At 41.3% G+C, this 20326-nt stretch overlaps 1 protein-coding gene across 1 annotated transcript; it reads left to right on the forward strand.

Moving 5' to 3' along the window:
• Positions 1-3541: 3541 nt before the first annotated feature.
• Positions 3542-19399, forward strand: TNNI3 (troponin I3, cardiac type). Its single transcript, XM_081970809.1, has 8 exons — positions 3542-3548; positions 6650-6823; positions 8049-8090; positions 8907-9038; positions 10172-10261; positions 10435-10611; positions 14945-15056; positions 16594-19399. Exons 2-7 carry the CDS (start codon positions 6725-6727, stop codon positions 15044-15046), a joined length of 642 nt encoding a protein of 213 aa, XP_081826935.1. The 5' UTR covers positions 3542-3548; positions 6650-6724; the 3' UTR covers positions 15047-15056; positions 16594-19399.
• The last annotated feature ends 927 nt before the right edge of the window (positions 19400-20326 follow it).

Here is a 20326-nt window from a genome sequence, read left to right on the forward strand (position 1 = left end):
AGAGGAAGAAAACATCTTATTTTAAAAGCCTTGCTTTAAAATAATCAGAGTTAGGAGTTTAGCTTCAATCTAGTGTTCTGTAAAAATGGTTGTGCGGCTGCACTCACGCACATATGCCATATCAAGTTGAGCGAACAAGCAGACTTCCATCTGCTGTTGGTTTTGGAGCACGTGCTTTGCCTGCAAAGCTCACTGCCTCTTCCCTGTGGAATGGCCCTGGCCCCATTTTTGAAGCGATAAGATGGCACAAATTTAGCAGCCCAAATTACTCAAGTGATAACAGAATGCCTCGTACAAGGTTTGGGCAAATGCGAGTTTCCAGAGAGGCCACTGCTCGGCTGCTGGTGGGCCCGAGTGAGAAGCAACATCTGAACTTAGAAAGCAACAACAAGAGGTTTTCAAGAGAGTTGTAATCTCTTGATTACAGCCAGAGCAACTTTGCCCTTGCTCTTTTGTGTGATGATGTGCAGTGATCCGGTGTTCTTTTAAAGTTCCAGGCCACAATAAGTTAAAAATAAAGGTTCCCCTCACACATATGTGCCAGTCGTTCCCAACTCTGGGGAGCGGTGCTCATCTCCGTTTCAATGCCGAAGAGGCAGCGCTGTCCGAAGACGCCTCCGTGGTCATGTGGCTGCCCTGACTAAATGCCGAAGGCGCATGGAAGGCTGTTACCTTCCCACCAAAGGTGGTTCCTATTTTTCTATTTGCATTTTTACATGCTTTCGAACGGCTAGATTGGCAGAAGCTGGTACAAGTAACGGGAGCTCACTGCATTACACAGCGCCAGGAATTTGAACCTCTGAACTGCCAACCTTCTGATCGACAAGCTCAGTGTCTTAGCCACATGTCCCTTTATAATAAGTATAGGCCAGCATAAATCAATTCTCACCACACAGTAACTGTCCCCTTAAAACAGAGGTTTCCAAACATGTCATCTTTAAGACTTGTGGACTTCAACTCCCAGAATTCCCCAACCAGCCAGCCAAGCTCACCAGGGAGTAAACAAACCAAATTTTAGCTTAAGGTGATACATGAATTCAGCCACAAGATAATCTTACATCAGCAGGAATCTCCACCAGCATACCTCACAGGGTTGTTTTACATAGGTTGAAGGGATGATCTTATGTGATTATACATGAATAAATAATTGTTTAAATTTAAGTGGCCTCTGGTAATCTCTCACAAAAATATTGCTATTGATTATTTAGTATGCATTTGTTTCTTCTTTCTGTCTGAGCTGTTCAGTATTTAAAAGTTGTACATAACCATAAACATGCTACAAAATTAGCTGTCTGTCTGGGGATTCTGGGAGTTGAAGTCCACAAGTCTTAAAGTTGCCAAGTTTGGAGACCCCGCCTTAAAACATTTTTAGCAGACATGCAGGAAATATGGCCCAATGGTGATGAACTTGTAAATTTTTGTAATGTGTTTATGGCATGAACAATTCTTTAAATTGGCCAGGGGCCATTTCAATTTAAACATCTATTTATTCATATATAATCACATAAAATCATCACTCCAACCTATGCAAAACAACCCTCTGAGCTAGACAGGTGAAGAGATTCCTGCTGATGTAAGATTATTTCGTGGCTGAATTTATATGTCACCATAAGCTAAAATTTGGTTTGCTTACTTCTGGGTGTTATGCACCCTGGGTGTTATGCACCATGGGTATATAACAATGCAACCAGGGTGCCCATGTCTGCATGCACACATATACTGTAGAGACTCACACCAAAATACATTGAAGAAGCTTGCTTTGGACAGTTATAACAAAAGACTTAAAGGATAATGTTCCCATCTGTTCTTATGTAAGCTGCAGCCGCTCAACTAGTCTTTTGGAGGATGAAAGAGGAAGGGGAGGTAAAACAGCAAGATAAATTACTTCAAATAGATCTGTATTTCATATACCATAGACCTGCAGAAGCAGTGCAAAATGTCAAAAGTGGATTGCCTTCCCAATCCTGTCTACCAATTGGCAGTTACAGGCGTGATATTCAGGATTATGATCCTAATGGCCTGAAATGACATCAAAAGGATAGAGGTTTTAGGCCTTAAAACCTGCCACAACTTGTTTTAAATGCTGCTTTCTTCTCTGCTACACAGACATACTGACAGGTGCACCTACCCACAAAGGGCAAACATTTCTGAGGTTGCCTGGACATCCAAGGAGAGTCACAAAGGATAAGCATGACTAGTGCCTTTGGTGCTTTGCAAAGTGCTATTATTAGAAAGAAGCTTTTGGTCTCTAACAGAAAAGTGTAGGTAGTCAACTCAACTTACAACCATAATAGAGCCCAAAATTTCTGTTGCTAAGTGAGGCATTTGTTAAGCGAGTTTTGACCCATTTTATGACCTTTCTTGCCATAGTTGTTAAGTGAATCACTGCAACTGCTAAGTTAGTAATACAGCCGTTAAGTGAATCTGGCTTCCCCATTGACTTTGCTTGTCAGAAGTTTGCAAAAAGGGATCACATGACATTGGAACCGTCATGAATATGAGTCAACTGCCAAGCAACCAAGTCACATGACCATTGGGATGCTACAATGGTCATACACATGAAAAACAGTCATGTCATTTTTTTTCAGTGGTTGTAACTTCAAACGGTCACTAAATGAAGTGTTGTAAGTCGAGGACTATAGACAGATGAGAGAGAGAGAAGAAAGGAAAGGAAGGGGAGGGAGGGAGGAAGAGAAAGAAAGAAAAAGAAAGAAGAAAGAAAGAAAGAAAGAAAGAAAGAAAGAAAGAAAGAAAGAAAGAAAGAAAGAAAGAAAGAAAGAAAAACAGAATAAAAGATAGAGACCTAGAAACAGGATAGATTTTTTTTCTTCTTTAATCATGTCTGACTCTTGGAAACTGCCCGAAAAAATTCTCTGCCATTTTCTCCACTATTTTTTTCCAATAGTTTGCCATTGCCTTTTTCTTAGGGTTGAGACAAAGTAACTGGCCTAAGATCACCCAACTGGCATTGTAGCTAAGACAGAGCAAGAACTCCTGGACTTCCCATTTCTAGCCTGATGTTTTAACCACTACACCAAAATAGTTCCTCATAGGATAGATATTGTATTTGCAAATTATTATATATTACCGTGTGTACATATATGCTTCTGTATTCAAGATGATGGAGATGACAGAAACAGAGTTATGAATAATATATTTTTCTTGTTCTCTCCCCTTCTCTCATTCCAGTGTATCTGAAAGTTGCTTTCACAAGATGGCAGAAGAGTGAGTAGTTTTGTCTTTTAAAAAGCATGTTAGTGCGAGTTATCATACAATATGTACCAGAGGGGAGGGGGTACGGGATGCATCCTGGAGGAGATTAGTGAGCAAGACATGGGTTTAAAATCCCCAGGAGGAGAGTGCTGTTCTTTGAGCTGGCAGACAAGACTCACTCCTTAGATTAAAAATAATACTACTAAAATGCTGATAGCAGGAGGAAAGCTAGGAAGCAGCTTAGGCTCATGGGGGATGTGGGAGCAATCACACAAAACAAAGAATTATTCAGTCTGATTTGTATCTTTCCATTTTTTCACAGGGAAGAGATCACTGTAAGTACAAATGAAGCAATTTCACCAAAACTGATAAAGGACAGTTTATTTGATAAGGGGATCCTTCTCTCTTCTCTCAAGAGCCTTTAATAAATTGGGAGAAACTGTCAAGGGGTTCACTTCATATGAGTTGAGTAGAAGGTAAATTATTCAGGGAAATTTTACTGTACTGGAGTAGTTCGGTCATTGCAGGCAAGTAAATGCCTACACTTTCACACTTACATGCTTTCTGAAAAGCAATGTGTAAAGCCAGTTTGGTCTAGTGGTTAAGAAACAATGGATGGTGACAAGCAATCTAGAACTAAGGAGAAATTTTCTGACATTTAGAACAAATAATTAGTGCAACAACTTGCCTCTAGAAATGGTGGGTGCTCCAACACTGGAGATTTTTAAGAAGACATTGGACAACCATTTGTCCAATGGTTAAAATGTTAGGTTTCCTATCTGAGCAGGGATTTGGACGAAGACCTTCAAGATCCCTTCTAACGCTGCTATTGTTATTTACATTAGGTTAGGAGCCAGAAGACTGAATTCTAGTCCCACCTTAAGCATGAAAGTTGGCTGGGTGACTTTGGACCAATCACCGAGACTTCTAATCCTGCCTTAAGCATGAAAGCCAGCTCGGTGACTTTAGGCCAATCACCAGGAGACTGCGAATTCTAGTCCCGCCTTAAACATGAAAACCAGCTGGATGACTTTGGGCCAATCACCAGGAGACTGAGAATTCTAGTCCCGCCTTAAGCATGAAAGCCAGCTGGGTGACTTTGGGCCAATCATCAGGAGACTGTGAGTTCTAGTCCCGCCTTAAGCATGAAAACCAGCTGGATGACTTTGGGCCAATCACCAGGAGACTGTGAATTCTAGTCCCGCCTTAAGCATGAAAGCTAGCTGGGTGACTTTGGGCCAATCATCAGGAGACAGTGAGTTCTAGTCCCAAGGTGACTTTTGGCCAGTCACTGTCTCTCAGTCCAACTCACTGGGTTGTTCTTGTAGTGAAAAAAAAAGGAGAAGGGAGAGTTGTTTCTTTTGAATTACCTATAAAGTAATAACAAATAAAAAAATAAAAATACATAAATAAATACATAAATAATTGTGTCCTACATCAGGTTTTTGAATCTTGCCACGAGGCTCTTTCTTTCAACACTTAGGATAAACTTGGCAAAAGCTTCTTTGCCGGGTCTAGACAGATATTAGCTCCTTAAAAAATAATTTAAGATAAGCTTTGCAAAATGTCACCAGCGTCACTTCAGATTAAAATCTATAAATAGTGCCTGTTCCTTCATGGAAAAAAATAAATAAACCATCTTCATACATGGCAATTTGCACAGACTTTTCTATTGGCATATTTAAAATTTCATTTCTTAAAAGAAATCATCCCTGTTCAAACACTCTTAAATCCCCCCCCCCTCCCCTGCCTTTCCTATTTGATATCTAGTCAGGGATGTCCACAGATACCTCAAAATAATCATGATGGTGGTTGGTTGGGCCTGTGCAATTTAGTTCCTGCCCTTTACAGACAACATACATAAAAAGGGACACTATCTGAATTTCTGGGTTGTCATTAGGCTGATCTTCAATTACCATCTTCCCAGCTAGCGTGGCCGCTATTAGCGGTAAACCATGCTGGCTGGGAATTCTGGGAGTTGAAGTCCACGCAGCTTAAAGTGGCCAAGGTTGAAAAACATTGCTGTAGTAGAGCAACTGATACAGAAAGCGTTAATGGGGCCAGGTAGAATGCCTCATTTTAGGCCTACGGAGACATGACACCAAGAGAAATTCACACTGCATCCAAAAGCACCTTTTTCTCCATCTATATGCCTATCCTGATGAAATCACAGCAAAAAATGTAGAAGCCATTTTGAGGAATCATGAATCTGGAAAACCAAGAAAAATACTGAAATACAGGTAGTCATCGACTAACAATGCTTCATTTAGTGACCATTCAAAGTTTAGTGACCATTCAAAGTTACAACAGCACTGAAAAAAGTGACTTATGACCGTTGCAATCTTTGTAGCATCCCCATGGTGGTGTGATCGAAATCCTGATACTTGACCACTGGTTCATACTTATGACGGAGGCAGCGTCCCAGAATCATGTGGTTGCTTTTTGCAACCTTCTGACAGGCAAAGTCAAGGGGGAAGCCAGAATCATTTAACAACCAAGTTACTAAATTATTAAATGCAGTGATTCACTTAACAACTGTGGCAAGAAATGTTGTGAAATGGGGACAAAACTCACTTAACAAATTCTCCCTGAACAACATAAATTTTGGGCTCGATTGTGGTCGTAAGTCGAGGACTACCTGGAATATCATCTTCCATAATGAATCCAAAATTCAAATTCCGCTCACTCAAGCGCCATCTAGTGGCAAAAATCAGTCTATGCAGAGGTTGAGAAAATAAAGTGCATTATTGTTAGTAGCATTTCTGACTTTCCCATTTTTAATTTGCATTATTTTTCACATGGCATTTATAAGTAAAAGGATTTGTCAGGAAAATATTGGTAGTCCTCAACTTGCAACCATTTGTTTAGTTCAAAACACTTGTTCATTCAAATTTATAATGGCACTGAAAAAAGTGATTGACAATTGTTCTTCAAGCGTATAATAGTTGCAGCTACCCACAATCAAGTAATCAAAAATTAAAGTACTTGGCAACTGGTATCTATTTATGACAGTTGCAATGTCCCAGAGTCATGTGATTATCATTTGCAACCTTCCCAGCTGGCGTCCAACAAGCAAAGTCAAGCTGGATTTGCTTAACAACTGTATGATTCATTTAACAACTGCAGTAATTCACTTTAAAACTGTGTCCCAAAAAAAGGTTATAAAAACAGGCATGACTCATTTAACAACCCCCTTGCTTAGCAATCTGTTCCCAATTGTGGTCATAAGTTGAAAACTAGCTATAGGACAGTGAAAGTCATCAATTAAAATACAAAGTACTTAAATGAACAGGAGACGGTTTGTACCATTTCCCTCACTTACATAAATATCCTCTCTCAAAATCTGGAATTTGTGAGTCAGAGCAGCTGGCCTTTATATATCCTAAATGTGGCTGCAGGAAGCATTTTGGAAATAATATAGTATTTAAATCTGTAGTATGAAGAAGAAGAAGAGGAGGAATACATAGAGGAGGAAGCACAGGAGACTATTGTGGAGACAAAAAAGGCACCAATGGCTCCCAAACCTGCCCCTCCTCCTGCAACAGTGCCTCCCCTACGCCGAAAATCATCTGCCAATTACCGGGCCTACGCCATTGAGCCGCATGACAAGGTAAGTGCCAGTCACCTTTCCAGTTGAATCAAAAAAATAAAAATGCAGAAATACATTGCAGAAAGGCAAGATTAAGAATGAGGGGCTCAGAAAATCAAAGGAGAACATAAAGGGAGAAGAAATGCAGAAATGGCAACAATGCAGCACCCTGTGTGTATATGTGTGTCTTTTTGGAGAGCAATGTAAATTTATCATCATGCATGAAAACAATACACCAAGGTGAAGTCAGGATAAATTTGCATGTCTCTCCCAGTGTATGCTTAAAGTGCAATTTAGAAGTTGAACACATTGGTCTGCTCTATCTCAGATCGACACTCACCTTTGTGCATTTTCTGTCACAGGAGCACAAAATTGGGTGTCCAGTCTTCGTCCTTAGCATCTCAAATTTCCTTCTCATTTCAGGATGTTTCTGTTCCTTAAAATCTGTTCAGGTCTTTCAAAAACATGGAGGCTATGTGATCTTTTTCAAATGGTCTCTGTTAGAAATTCAGTTTATATAAAGCACCACACAGAGCAAATAAAAAGTACAGTCACCATGTGCTTTACTGGTCAACTATGTAACTGTAACAGGAAACAGGAAACTCTACTCAAAACAAAAGAGCATAGAGTATAGATCCAAACTTGTAAATAATGCAATCTACTGGTTGAATAGTACTGTAATTATTACATAGAAATACATTCCAACAATGAATTCCAACAGTCTCTAGGTGTCAGTTAATCTAGACCAGGAGTATCCGACCTTGGAAACGTTAAGGTTTGTGGACTTCAACTCCCAAAATTCCCCAGTCACGCTGTCTGGGGAATTCTGGGAGTTGAAGTCTACAGGCCTTAAAGTTTCCTAGGTTGGACATTGTATTAACCAATTTTGTTGTATTTAAGTAAATGACAATAAAGATTATACTTATACACACTTGATTTAGATTGATCCCATCTATTATTCATTTAGAATGAAATTAAACCCACTGGACAAGCAGATTCTATTTTTTCCTATCTCTTTTTCCTCTAAGTGACTGCAGTTCTTCCTTTAGAAATTTGTCACTTCATCTGGGCTAACCAGACTTAACCAAATCAGTTGATTCTGTTTCTCTCCTTATCTATTAAACTGCTCCCCATCTTGTGAACAGGATAAGCAGTTATCACTGTAAATTTACGAAGTTCCCCTGAGCACCAACCTTCCGGAGTGTGAAATATGCCTCTTAATCTCTCTTCTTTTGTTCCACCACAGATAAAAAGCAAGATATCAGCTTCTCGGAAATTGCAACTCAAGGTAATGTGGAAACAATGAACCTCTGGGTGTTGGAACGCTTAGAAAAGAACACAAGGTGGTAAACACTTCTGGGGGCACATTTGGCAAGTTTCCAGGAGATTGGAAGGCAAAATATAGTACATGTAGTCCTTGATTTACAAACATTCATTTAATGATCATTTGAAATTACAAAGCCACTGAAAAAAAAGTGACTTTATGACTCTTGTTCACTCTTATGGTTTTTGCAGCATCTCTGGGGTCACATGATCAAACTTTGGACGCTTGGCAATGGCGTGTATCTTTGAGAGTTGCGACCTTCTGACAAGCAAAGCCAATGGGGAAGCCAGGTTCACTTAACAACCATGTTACTAACTTAACCGCAGTGATTCACTTAACAAAGGTCATAAAATTGGGCCAAAACTCACATAACAACTGGCTTGCTTAGCAACAGAGGTTTGGGGACTCAATTGTAAGATGAGGACTACATGTAGTGTATAGAACTTGGTGGAAAAGACGCATGGTAGATCAGATTCCAAGAGAAGAGAACACCTACACAATCACAACCACACACACACATACTTGGTGCAAATACCTGTTAGGAAGGAACATTTGACAAACTGGACATGCCCAACCTGAATGCCCTCTGGATGTGTGATTCAACTGCCAGAATTCTTGGATTAATATAACCACCATTCTCAGGGTCCATCCATACATCTGCAGAGTGAGTCCCTTGGAAGGGAAAAGCTAGCTTGAGCCATGGTATATTCATCAGGTTGAAGGAACACAAGCAAGATGTAAGCCCAGCCTATTGACCCAAAACTCTGTCTTTTCACCCAGTCAATGATGCTCCAAGTGGCTAAGAGAGAAATGGAAAAGGAAGAAGAAGAACGCTCCCAGGACAAAGAGCGGTTTCTCTCCGACCGCTGCATCCCTTTAGAAGTGGCAGGACTCAGCCTCACGGAATTGCAGGTCAGCATAGAAGTGGGGAAAATGAAGGTAGGAGAAAGCAGGCCAAGCTGGAGAAGATCTGCTTCTTGGGTTTAGTGAAGTCAGCCTTCTCTGACTGGCTGCTTTCCAGATGTTTTGAACTTCCCGTGAAAAACCCCTAGTTTGAAGGAAGATAAAGACAGATGCCAGATGAAAGGAAAACTCTAAGGTGTATCTTTGATCTTCAGGATAAACTATCTAAGATAGTTGGCTTTTGTTAAGGAGGGTGATAAGCTCCTTGAGGACAGCATTCTGCATTTGCTGTACAACTTGCTTTGCGCCAGCAGCTCCAAAGCAAGAGTTGGACATCCCATCACTATGTGAATATGATCCACATTCCATTTACCTTGAGGGGCAACATTACTTTAGAAGAAGCCCCCCCAATTAAAATCCTCATGTAAGCCTACGTTCCAAATTAGCTTTCTTCAAACAGTTGCACTCTAAGTATATGAACTAGACATGAGATTTGTAGGACAACACAACTGGTAGGGCAGCTGATTGGGGAAGACTATTCTAAGAGACGTCTTAGCTTTCAGAAAAATGCAGGGGTGAAATGCTACCAGTTCAGACTGGCTTGCCCGAACAGAAAGCTACTGGTTCGCCCAAACTGGTAGTAAAAAAGAATGCTAGCGGTTTGGCCAAACCAGAACCTCTGGTGATCAGCTGTGACGCGCAATTTATATAAGATAGAAGCAGGATTTCTAACTAATCTAAATTGCATGGTACAGCTGATTTCCCCCCCCCGCTGTTCTACTTACCTTTCAGTTGCGCCCAGTAGCAGGTTCCACCCAACTGCCCAGACGTCGTCATGTCCGTTTTTTGACACTCTGCGCATGCACAGAATAGATTTTACCCCTGGAAAAATGTATAGCTGTGGGTATTAATATAAATTAAATCTCCAGCATATTTGGAGATATTGGATTGTTTCAAAATTGTTGTCTTTTTCTTTCTCCAGTTTCACTCTTCTGTTTCAAGTGGTTAATGTCTAAATGGGTACTGTGTCTCATCTCTCAATCGCCTTGGAAGTGCACTTTGCACTTGTTCAGGAACACTTTGCTCTTTATTAGTCTTGGATCTGATGTTTGATTTGTCTTATACTGCCTTGTTCACTATAGGAGGTATGTCGGCAGTTCCATGCGCAAATCGACAAAATTGACGAGGAGCGTTATGACATGGAGGCCCGGGTCAATAAGAGCGTCAACGAGGTGAGCTTCTGAGCATGGGCCTTGGGTGGGATCTGGGCCACAATTGTCTTTACAGGGCATCACTTCTGGGTCCTGATCATATAAGATGGGGGAAAAGTGCTAAGTGTATTTCAGATGAAGGATTTAGCTGCTAAATTTCAATCCTGTTAACAGGTTGTCCATTCTGATTCCAGATCCAAGATTTGAACCAGAAGATTTTTGACCTGCGAGGCAAATTTAAGCGCCCTGCTCTTCGCCGGGTGCGCCTCTCAGCTGACGCCATGATGCAGGCCTTGCTTGGCTCCAAGCATAAGGTCTCTATGGATCTGAGGGCGAACCTCAAACAGGTCAAGAAAGATGACACAGAGAAGGTGAGCCCTGGAGAATCAGCAGCCAAGAATGGGGGCATAGGGGGGGGGGGGAGTGCATAGATAGTGGCTTCAGAGTCATTCATTTCCTTCATTTAGGAAAAAAATGGGCAATCTTTGTTAGCTAGAGACTTTGAAGTTGATTTGGTTGTTGTTGTTTTTTAGTGGATAAACTCTCACGCACCTCCAAAAGAACAAATTTAGTCCTTTTGGATATATTTTGTCCCTCGAGCCTCTTCTGTGGAGGCTCTGCAGATCATAAATGGGACATTACATCCCCTTATGGCCTCCGAAAATTCCCCATTCCTGGCGTAGCATCATTGTGGGGTAGCTGAAGTTCTGAGATGACTGAACTGCCCAAACTTGCATACAGTACTTGCCTGCTTATTTACTTACAGCCTGACTGATCATTCATTGCTGGTGAATAATTTCCAGGCACAAATTTCCCATCAGTGACGTCGTGTGTCAAAGTCTTAAATTTAGTTCTTGGCACCTTGGGCTACATTTTACCACCATTGCAGCAACCTTTTATTTTTGTTACCCATAAATAGTGATCTTAAAGTTCACTTGGGAGGAAGAAAGTTGATTTAGATGGCCAGTGAGCCCTTTCTCCAATTCCTAGTTTTCATAAAAAATTCTACATTACTTCCAAATCCTGCAGGAGAATTCACAGGGAAGGGATCAAAAAAGTCAAGATGGCAGCCAAAACAATGCAAAAAGCCCTTTTCATATGTATTATGACTACTACTACTACTACTACTACTACTACTACTACTACTACTACTACTATTATTATTATTATTATTATTATTATTATTATTATTATTATTATTATTATTATTATTATTATTATGTTAATCTTTGGTGAGATTCACAGCCTTTCGAGCTGGTTGGTAGTTCAACAGCTCGAGTCCTAACCAAGAACTTAGGAACTGTTAAGGTAACGTCGGAGGATATAAGTTGTTCAAAGTAGGGTGGTTTTTTGTAGAGTCAGAATGTTCAAGTCAGGTAAATTTAGAATTTCCAAATAGCAAGGTAGTCCTTTAGGTATTGCTCCAAGGGCTCCAATTACAATCGGGACAACACACGATTTCTTTTTCCACAGTCGCTCAAACTCAATTTGTAAGTCCCGGTATTTTGATATTTTTTTCTTGCTGTTTATCTTCAATTCGTGCATTACCAGGTATTGCAATGTCAATGAACCATACCTTTTTCTTTCAATTATTTTTATGTCAGGTGTGTTGTAGGCCAAGTGCCTGTCAGTCTGGATTCTGAAGTCCCACAATATCTTGACTTTCTCATTCTCTAACTTCTCAATCAGATGATCCCAGTAGTTTTTGCTGTACTCAAATCCAAACTTTTGGCACAATTTCCAGTGAATAATCTTAGCAACGTGGTCATGGTATTGTAGGTAGTCAGTTTGTGAAATTTTGCTGCACCTGCTGATCAAGTGGTCGACTGTCTCATCTTTCTCATTACAGAGGCGACATTTGCTGTTGGGAGTAACATGTTGAATTTTTGCCTTCATGCAGTTTGTGGCTAAGGCTTGTTCTTGAGCTGTCAAAATAAAGCCTTCTGTTTCTTTTTTCAGTGCTCCTGATCTTAAACAGTTCCAAGTTAGTTTTTGGTCAGCTTTGCCTTCAATACTTTTCAAGTATTGGCCATGCATAGCTTTGCTTTTCCAATCTTCAGCTTGCTTCTCAATTACTTCTTTCTTATATTCAGTTTTTAACTTAGTTGTCTTCAAAAGGCCTCCTTTATTTACTTCCTTAATCATTGGTTCTTCACTTTTCTGGATGTAATCATTCAAGCTGTGTCTTTCTTCTTCCACAGTTGTTGTTGTTATTGTTGTTGTTGTTATTATTATTATTGAAACTCAGCCAACTGAACATTCAAAAATGGATTACAAATACCAGTGACTGGTGCTAATAGTTGAAACAGTTTTCTGCCAGCGTCAAAACTTAGATGTACAGCACATTTACACAGTGCAATACAAACAGGAGTTTCCTGTTCTTTCTAATAGCAATTATCAATCGATACTGCTCACCTTATATTATTTCCCCTTCTATTGTATTTCATTTGGATTTCACCATTCAAAACTCTTTTATTTTACTCATAACTATTTTGAGTTTTGTTATATTCGTTCATTGATTCTTGTTTCTTTCCTCCATCCACCTATACCATTTATCCCATATCTGGTAGAATTCTGATTCTTCTTTTCCCTGAATTTCTTTAGTTTGTCCATTTCAGCACAATCCATAACCTTTCTTATTATTTCATCTTCGCTTGGAGTTAGTTTGTTTTTCCATATCTGGGCAAAGGCAATCCTTGCCGCCGTAATTATATGTAGTATTAAATACTGGATTTCCTTTTTGTATTTCGCAGACATTATTCCTAATAAAAAAATTTCAGGTTTCCATTCTATTTTAACCCCCATTAAAGCCAATTTTTGATCTTTTTCCAAAAACTTTTAGCCTCCTCACATGTCCACCATAAATGGTAATATGTTCCGTGTATCGATTCGCATTTTGTAAGGTGTTTATTATTATGTTAACCTTTGGTGAGATTCACAGCCTTTGGGGCTGGTTGGTAGCTCAATAGTTCGAATCCTAACCAAGGACCTAGGAACTGTTAAGGTAAAAGATGTTCTTTTTATTTTTATTTGTTGTTGTTGTTGTTGTTGTTGTTGTTGTTGTTATTATTATTATTATTATTATTATTATTATTATTATTATTATTATTATTCCTTCCTGGAGGACAGCTCTGCAAAACTTTTTTTTCCTAGGACATTACTTGTAAAGATATAAAGGAGGGTTTCTCAACCATAGAAATTTCAAGATATGTGGACTTCAACTTCCAGAGTTTCCCATCCATTCTCATGCTGGCTGGGGAATTCTGGAAGTTGAAGTCCATTCACCTTACAGTCGTCAAGGTTGGAAAAGCCTGGTATAAAGGAACATGTATAAAGTCTACGTGGGGAAAGGGGAATAGTTGGGCTGATTTTGAGTTTTGAAAAACCTCTGCATTTCAAGAACGCATGTAGTAGTGCTTCTCCTTTCCTCAGTCTGAGTACTTATTCAACCAAGACCACAGCTTAAACAACGTGGAAAGATTTCTCATAACAACAGAAATCCCTCTGGTCTCATCCAGAGAACTGAATTGTTGGAAGAAATATCCAAGTCCAGGTCCAATCTGGGAGAAAGGTATTGGAGACAAAACGGAGGCTGGAGGCTAATTGGAAAGAGGGTCCATTTATTGATCAACAGAAGCACATGTTTGTGGTTTTGCTGCAGTTCCCCACATGGAGTTGAGGGGGGGGGGTTATACCTTCTCTTGGGCTTTGCATTTGAGCTTCCTGTTCCTGTGCAAGGACATGTATTCTATTGGCTGTTGTCAGACTCCCAAGGGGCCCTGTAGGAGTCATGTTTGTCTGAGCTAAGATTGGTTGAAGTTTGGACTGCTGATGCAATCCAAACCCTGGAGCTGGAGGTCTTTTGTCTTGTAGATAGGCTGGGCCAGTTTTTCTTAATGGGCACCAAATATCTGCTGGGGGCAGGGAGTTGCTTTCTGTATTTAAAACATGTTGGGTTTTTTTTAATCATCCAGAAAATATAATATTCTGACTTTTTTAATATTTCCCAAAATAGTTCATTCTTCTAGGAGAGGAGCGGGTGCTAATTTTTTACAGAACGATGCAAAATTCAGGAACAACCAATTATATCATGGGTACAAGTAACCTTTCCAAATTTGTGGGTATTATAGATTGGTTTTCCAGGAGAAGAGGAACATTCTCAACAGTAAGAACATCTCTTAGCTGTGAAAGGAATTCCATTCATTAAAGTTTCCTATGTCTTACTTACTCACTTACCCCATGAAACAAAGGGGTGGGGGCAGGACTTCTATGGAATAGGGCTCACAGTCAGAGGCGGTATTCTGCCAGTTCTCCCAGGTTCGGATGAACTGGTAGCGGCAGCGGTGGGAGGCTCTGCCAACCCGCCCAGATGCCATCACGGACGCTCTGCACATGCGCAGAAGGTGTGTCCGCACGCTCCCGGGTTACGAACCGGTAGCGAAGGTAAGAGAAAACCATGACTGGTCACAGTGATGTATTAAGAGCATAGAAATCCAGATTGTAGTCCATTCTCAGTTTTGGAAGCTCCATGAGGAACCTGGGGACCAGCCACTGCCTCCCAACCAATCACATGGGGCTGATGTGTGGAAGAATATGAAAAAGGAGAACTGTGTAAGCTGCTCTGAGCTCGTTACTCCTCCCACAAAGCCTGGGACTCCACTGATTTCCTGGCCCTTGGTCTCTCCTCCTCCCCCCCCCCAACAGGAGAATCGGGAAGTAGGTGATTGGCGGAAGAATATCGATGCTCTGAGTGGCATGGAAGGGCGCAAGAAAATATTTGAGACCTCGGTCGCAGGGCAAGCCTGAGGCACGCAAGGTGAGAGAAATTCCTTCGGGGATGTATGTGTTGAAATTACAAATAGTCCTCAGCTTACAGTCATTTGTTTAGTGACCATTTGAAGTCACAGCAGCAGCAAAGAAGGCTATTTACATCTGATCCTCACACTTACAACTATTGCAGCATCCTGGAGTCATGGGATTGCCATTTGTGACTTTCCTAGCCGATTCCCAACAACCAGAGTCGATGGGAGAAGCCAGATTCAGTTAACGACCCTGTGATTCACTTAGCAACTGCAGTGATTCAATTAATAACCATGGCAAAAAGAGGTTGTAAAATAAGCCGTGACTCACTTAACAACTGCCTTGATTGGCAGCAGAAATGTTGGTCCCAATTGGGGTTATAAGTCAAGGAATATTTGTTGATGGGTTGCTTGCACATTTATGTGAAATGATAGAAGTGATGGCTAGTCGAATCCAAGGCCATCACTGCTATTCAGAGATTGCAACTAGAAAAAGGCCTCTTCCCTCCCAGGTGTTTGTCTATATGTTCAAAAATGTATATGGACGCCCACCTGGTGATGCATAACTCACAAGCAATAAAAATAATGCAACCAAGGATCAAGAAGAATCAGCTGACCAACCCAACAACCTCACCCATTCATTTCTACAATATTTGGGCTCCAACCTTGCTATTTTAGCCTCTGGGAGCCCATGCAGCTCTTCAACAGTGGTATAACATGGGATGGCCAATACAGTGTGACCTGCCATTTCAGGACCAGTCGTAGTTTCCAAATGGTCTCCAAGGGCAGCCCCATGTAAAGAGTATTGCAGTAATCCCACCAGAAAGTCACTAAGCCATGAGTGACCATATCTTAGATTGTTCTATCCCAGTCTTCCAAAATTCAGAGTCCTCCAAATAGGTTGGCTTAGGACACTTAAAATTCCTATCCGAATTTTTCCATACTACTGGTAGTCCTCAACTTACAACAGTTCATTTACCGACAGTTCAAAGTTAACAACAGCACTGAAAAAAATGACATGACCATTTTCCACACTTATGACCATTGCAGCATACCGATGATTACATGATCAAAATTTAGATGCTGGGCAACTAATTCATATTTATGGTGGTTGCAATGTCCTGGGATCATGGGATTACCTTTTGCGATCTTCTGACAAGCAAAATCCATGGGGAATCAACATTCATTTAACAACCCTGTTACTAATTTAACAACTGCCATGGTTCACTTAACAAATGTAGCAAGATGGTCATAAAATGGGGCAAAAATCACTTAACCACTGTCACAGCAACAAAAATATTGGGCTCAATTATGGTCGTAAGTAGAGGACTACCTATATCCTAACAGTCCTTATGATTCCCAACGTGTTTTGCTACATTAGTCCAATTTAGCACAATAATCCTAAATCTGAAGAATTTTAGAAAAGTGTTTTTCTTCTGGGTGATACGAGGTTGCAGAGACCTTTGCAAACTAGGGCATGGGTGTTCAGAACAGTTTCCTAAACTTTCCCGTATCTTTCTCTCCCCATCCCATACTTTCTTCCCCTTTTTTCAGGTGTGTGATCTCTGATCTGTAGATGCTGTCAATCCCTTGTGAAACCTCATCCTCTGACCACGTTCATCATTGGAGCAAAAACCTCACCTTGGAATTTTGTTCTCTATAATTTCCCTTCCTGTTGCTTTGGGGAGCATCTTAGCTCTGACCCTCACCACAAGAACTATGCATTTAAAACTTGGAGTATGCATGCTTGTATCAATAGTACAAACAGCAGGTTGGGTGCCATCAAGTCTCGGTGGCCTTCAGAAATGCTGCAGAGGATATGCATTAAACCAGGGGTAAGTCCGATCTTGAGAACTTTAAACACTTAGACTTCAACTCCCAGAATTCTCCAGCCAGCCATGCTGGCTGGGGAATTGTGGGAGTCGAAGTCCACCAGTCTTAAAGTTCGCAAGGTTGGAGGCGCCCTGCTTTAGATCTTGAATTTACTCAGTGCCTCTCTGTCCTCATTAAAGCAGCTCAATTCTTCTTTCAGGATTCCACACTAACAGGAAAAATAAAGGAGTTGCTGCTTTAAAGGTGGCGTGAAGAATGGATCTCTTTTAAAGCAGGGCGATTTCTTTTTTTAAGTTGTTGCTGAGATTTTAAAAGAGTTGGGTTTTACATGGCTGGGCTACTTTAATCAAGAGATGAGAGATGCTGTGTTCCTTTTGCAAAAATAATTCCATTAACAAGCAAAAGCAATTTCAAAACATACTAATAGTAGGATGATCCTATCTAAACAATTGCGGCCACTAGATGGCTGTCAAGAGTTCAGATCTTGAGTATCTCTTTGCTACAACCTAATGGTGGAATGGTTTATTACAGCTCAAATACAGTACAGGTAGTCCTCCACTTATAACAGTTCATTTAATGACTGTTCGCTTAAGGTCTCACTTAAGACCTTTGCAACATTCCTATGGTCACAAGATCAAAAATTCAGATGCTTGGCAACTGGTTCATATTTATGACTGTTGCAATGTCCCGGGGTCATGTGATCTCCTTTTGTGACCTTCTGACAAGCAGACTCAATGGAGATTCACTTAACAACTGTGTTACTACTTTACCCACCACAGTGATTCGTTTAACAATTGTGACAAGAAAGGTCATAAAATGAGGCAAAATCCACTTAACAAATGTCTCGCTTAGCAACAGAAATTTTGGGCTCCGTTGTGGTCATACGTTTATGACCATTCTTTTAGTGACCATTCTAAGTGACATCGACATGGAAAAAAACTGACTTGCAACCGCTCCTCAGAGTTACAACTGCTGCAGCTCCCCCTGGTCACAGGATCAAAATTCGGTCACGTGGCAATTTGCATGTATTTATGACCCTTGTAGCATCCTGAGGTCATGTGATTGCCATTTGTGATCTTCCCAGTTGGCTTTTGACAAGCAAAGACAGTGGGGAAGCCGGATTCACTTAACAACCACATGATTTACTTGACAACTGCAGTGATTCACTTAACAACCACAGCAAAAAAGATTGTAAAGGTACGGCCTACTTAACAGTAACCTCATTTAGCATCAGACATTCCAGTCCCAAGCATGGTCGCAACAGGACTACCTGTATGCTTCTTGATATAAACAATTGGCCTAGTACAGGTAGTCCTTGACTTATGGCCTCTGCTGCTAAGTGAGACATTTGTTAATTGAGTTTTGCCCCATTTTATGATCTTTCTTGCCACAGTCGTTAAGTGAATCGCTGCTACTGTTAAGTTAGTAACACGGCTGTTAAGTGAACCTGGCTTCCCCATTAACTTGGATTGTTAGAAGGTCACAAAAGGGGATCACATGACCCTGGGACACTGCAACCATCATAAACATGAGACAGCTGCCAAGCATCCGAATTTTGATTACGTGACCATGGGGGATGCTGCAATGGTTGCAAGTGTGAAAAACGGTCATAGGTTATTTTTTTTCAGTAACTTGGAATGGTCACTGAAGGAACTGTTGTAAGGTGAGGACTACATGTACATGCCTGCGTGCACACTTGTACTTTTTTAAGGGTGCCTTTTAATGCTGGTGTATGCACAAAGAGAAATTGCTGTCAAGGAGCATTCCTCTTTACAATTCTGGTAAGGTCCAGGGACACTGGAGCTTTCTCTTGATCTGGCATATGGCCGGAGGTCCGTCAAATCCTCCTAGCAGGCAGGCATAGAAGGGATGGGTCAAAAAGACCATGATGGAGGCCGCAACCCCAACACCAAAGCCCACTTCGTTTTAATGCACAATCACAGCAGACATCTTTACTATTTTACCACCCTCTCCCTGCAGTTTCCCCTGTCTGGATGTGTGCTTCACCCTGACTTGCGAAGGAAGGGAGGGAGGGAGGGAGGGAGGGAGGAAGGAAGGAAGGAAGGAAGGAAGGAAGGAAGGAAGGAAGGAAGGAAGGAAGGAAGACCTGTGCCATCAAGTCAATGCTTTTGTAGCTACTATAGTTATACTAAGGGGTGTCTTAGAGAAGACCACAATGCTCTTTTGCATGGTGTTCCATTCAGGATGTTGTCCAATCACTGATGGCTAAAAAGTTGCCCATTTTACTGGCCAACCCTACCACAGTTCTTCTCAAGGGCACCTTCCCCCTTAGTACCCAAAGGAATGCAGTTGGATCTTGCATTTTGCTTCCCGATTCTGATCACTTTCACTTTCTTGGGAATTCCCGTCAGTTTATTTTGAGGAAACCACCCAACCTTTGATCCATTGGCAACAGCAATTGGCTCTTTGTCTGACATGGCTCCAGGATATTTCCCTTGGCACATACCAGCTTTCTGTACCACATGAGTTTTGGGATTAAGATTTATTAAATGCTAGTATTTTGCAACAGCTTCTAGCCTCATTTCTATCTGCAGAAAATATTCCTTGGCCCTATAAAGACAAAATAAATGGTGGCTGTTCTAAGCTAAGTGTTCTGATCCAGGCTTCCCTAGAGCATGAAGCAAACTCATTGTCCCGACAAAAACCCCTTTTATTAATTGACTGTGAATTCTGCTCATTCACATCCAGCACAGTCTTTCGAGGGAAGATGTACAGTCACAAACCTTATCTGGCTTGGAGATCTGACAGGCCGATATCTGCAAAACCTGGCAAGGAGTCTCGGAGAGTCACAAACCAATTAAGCGAACTAATTGTCTCCTGCAAACTCCACTCCCCTTTCGCTCCTCTTTTATTTCCTCTGGGAGGGACCATTCATTGTCCACCTGTGGCCTTATTCCCGAGTCGGCCCCTGTTCTTTAGCTGTGCCTTCATCTGGCATCTGCGCGTGTGTACACTGAGAACAGGCTCCAGATGTTTGTCTGCCTCACTGATGTCTGATTCTGAAGGCAGCTGATAAATGGCTTACGGCTCTGGCCCCCTCTCTGCCTCCAACACAGAGCTCTCATCAGAACCTTCCCCAGACTCCAGGACTGGCCCATGTTCCTGCCCAACCTCCTCACTGTCCGAATCTGCTGGCAGTTCTGCTGGCTGCTGGTGGGCCACAACACTCAGTCTTGGTTTGGAAAGATGCCCCACCCCACCCAGAGAGAACTAGCATTAGACACTGGATTAGGAGCAGAGAGATCCAGCTTCAAGTCCACCCTCAGCCCTTCAGTGGGTGACTTTGAGCCATTCTCAAGGTTGTTGTGAGGGGAAAGAAGAGGGAGAACTGTGCATGTCATCTTAAACTTCTGACTGGATGGAAATCCAGCAGATAAAGAAATAAAAGACTAAAGTGAACTGGGAATAATGGGGGCCTTTCGTGGAGGCTGGT

Source organism: Natrix helvetica, assembly GCF_964273705.1.
Source record: "Natrix helvetica genome assembly, chromosome: Z".
NCBI classification, from domain to species: Eukaryota; Metazoa; Chordata; class Lepidosauria; order Squamata; family Natricidae; genus Natrix; species Natrix helvetica.

Bases quoted from the DNA above. Each gene is read 5' to 3' on its own strand.
- TNNI3 (XM_081970809.1), top strand. From the start codon at position 6,725: ATGGCTCCCAAACCTGCCCCTCCTCCTGCAACAGTGCCTCCCCTACGC. The intron at 8,091-8,906 runs GTAATGTGGAAA...CTTTTCACCCAG, and splicing joins CTCGGAAATTGCAACTCAAG to TCAATGATGCTCCAAGTGGC. The intron at 10,262-10,434 runs GTGAGCTTCTGA...TTCTGATTCCAG, and splicing joins TCAATAAGAGCGTCAACGAG to ATCCAAGATTTGAACCAGAA.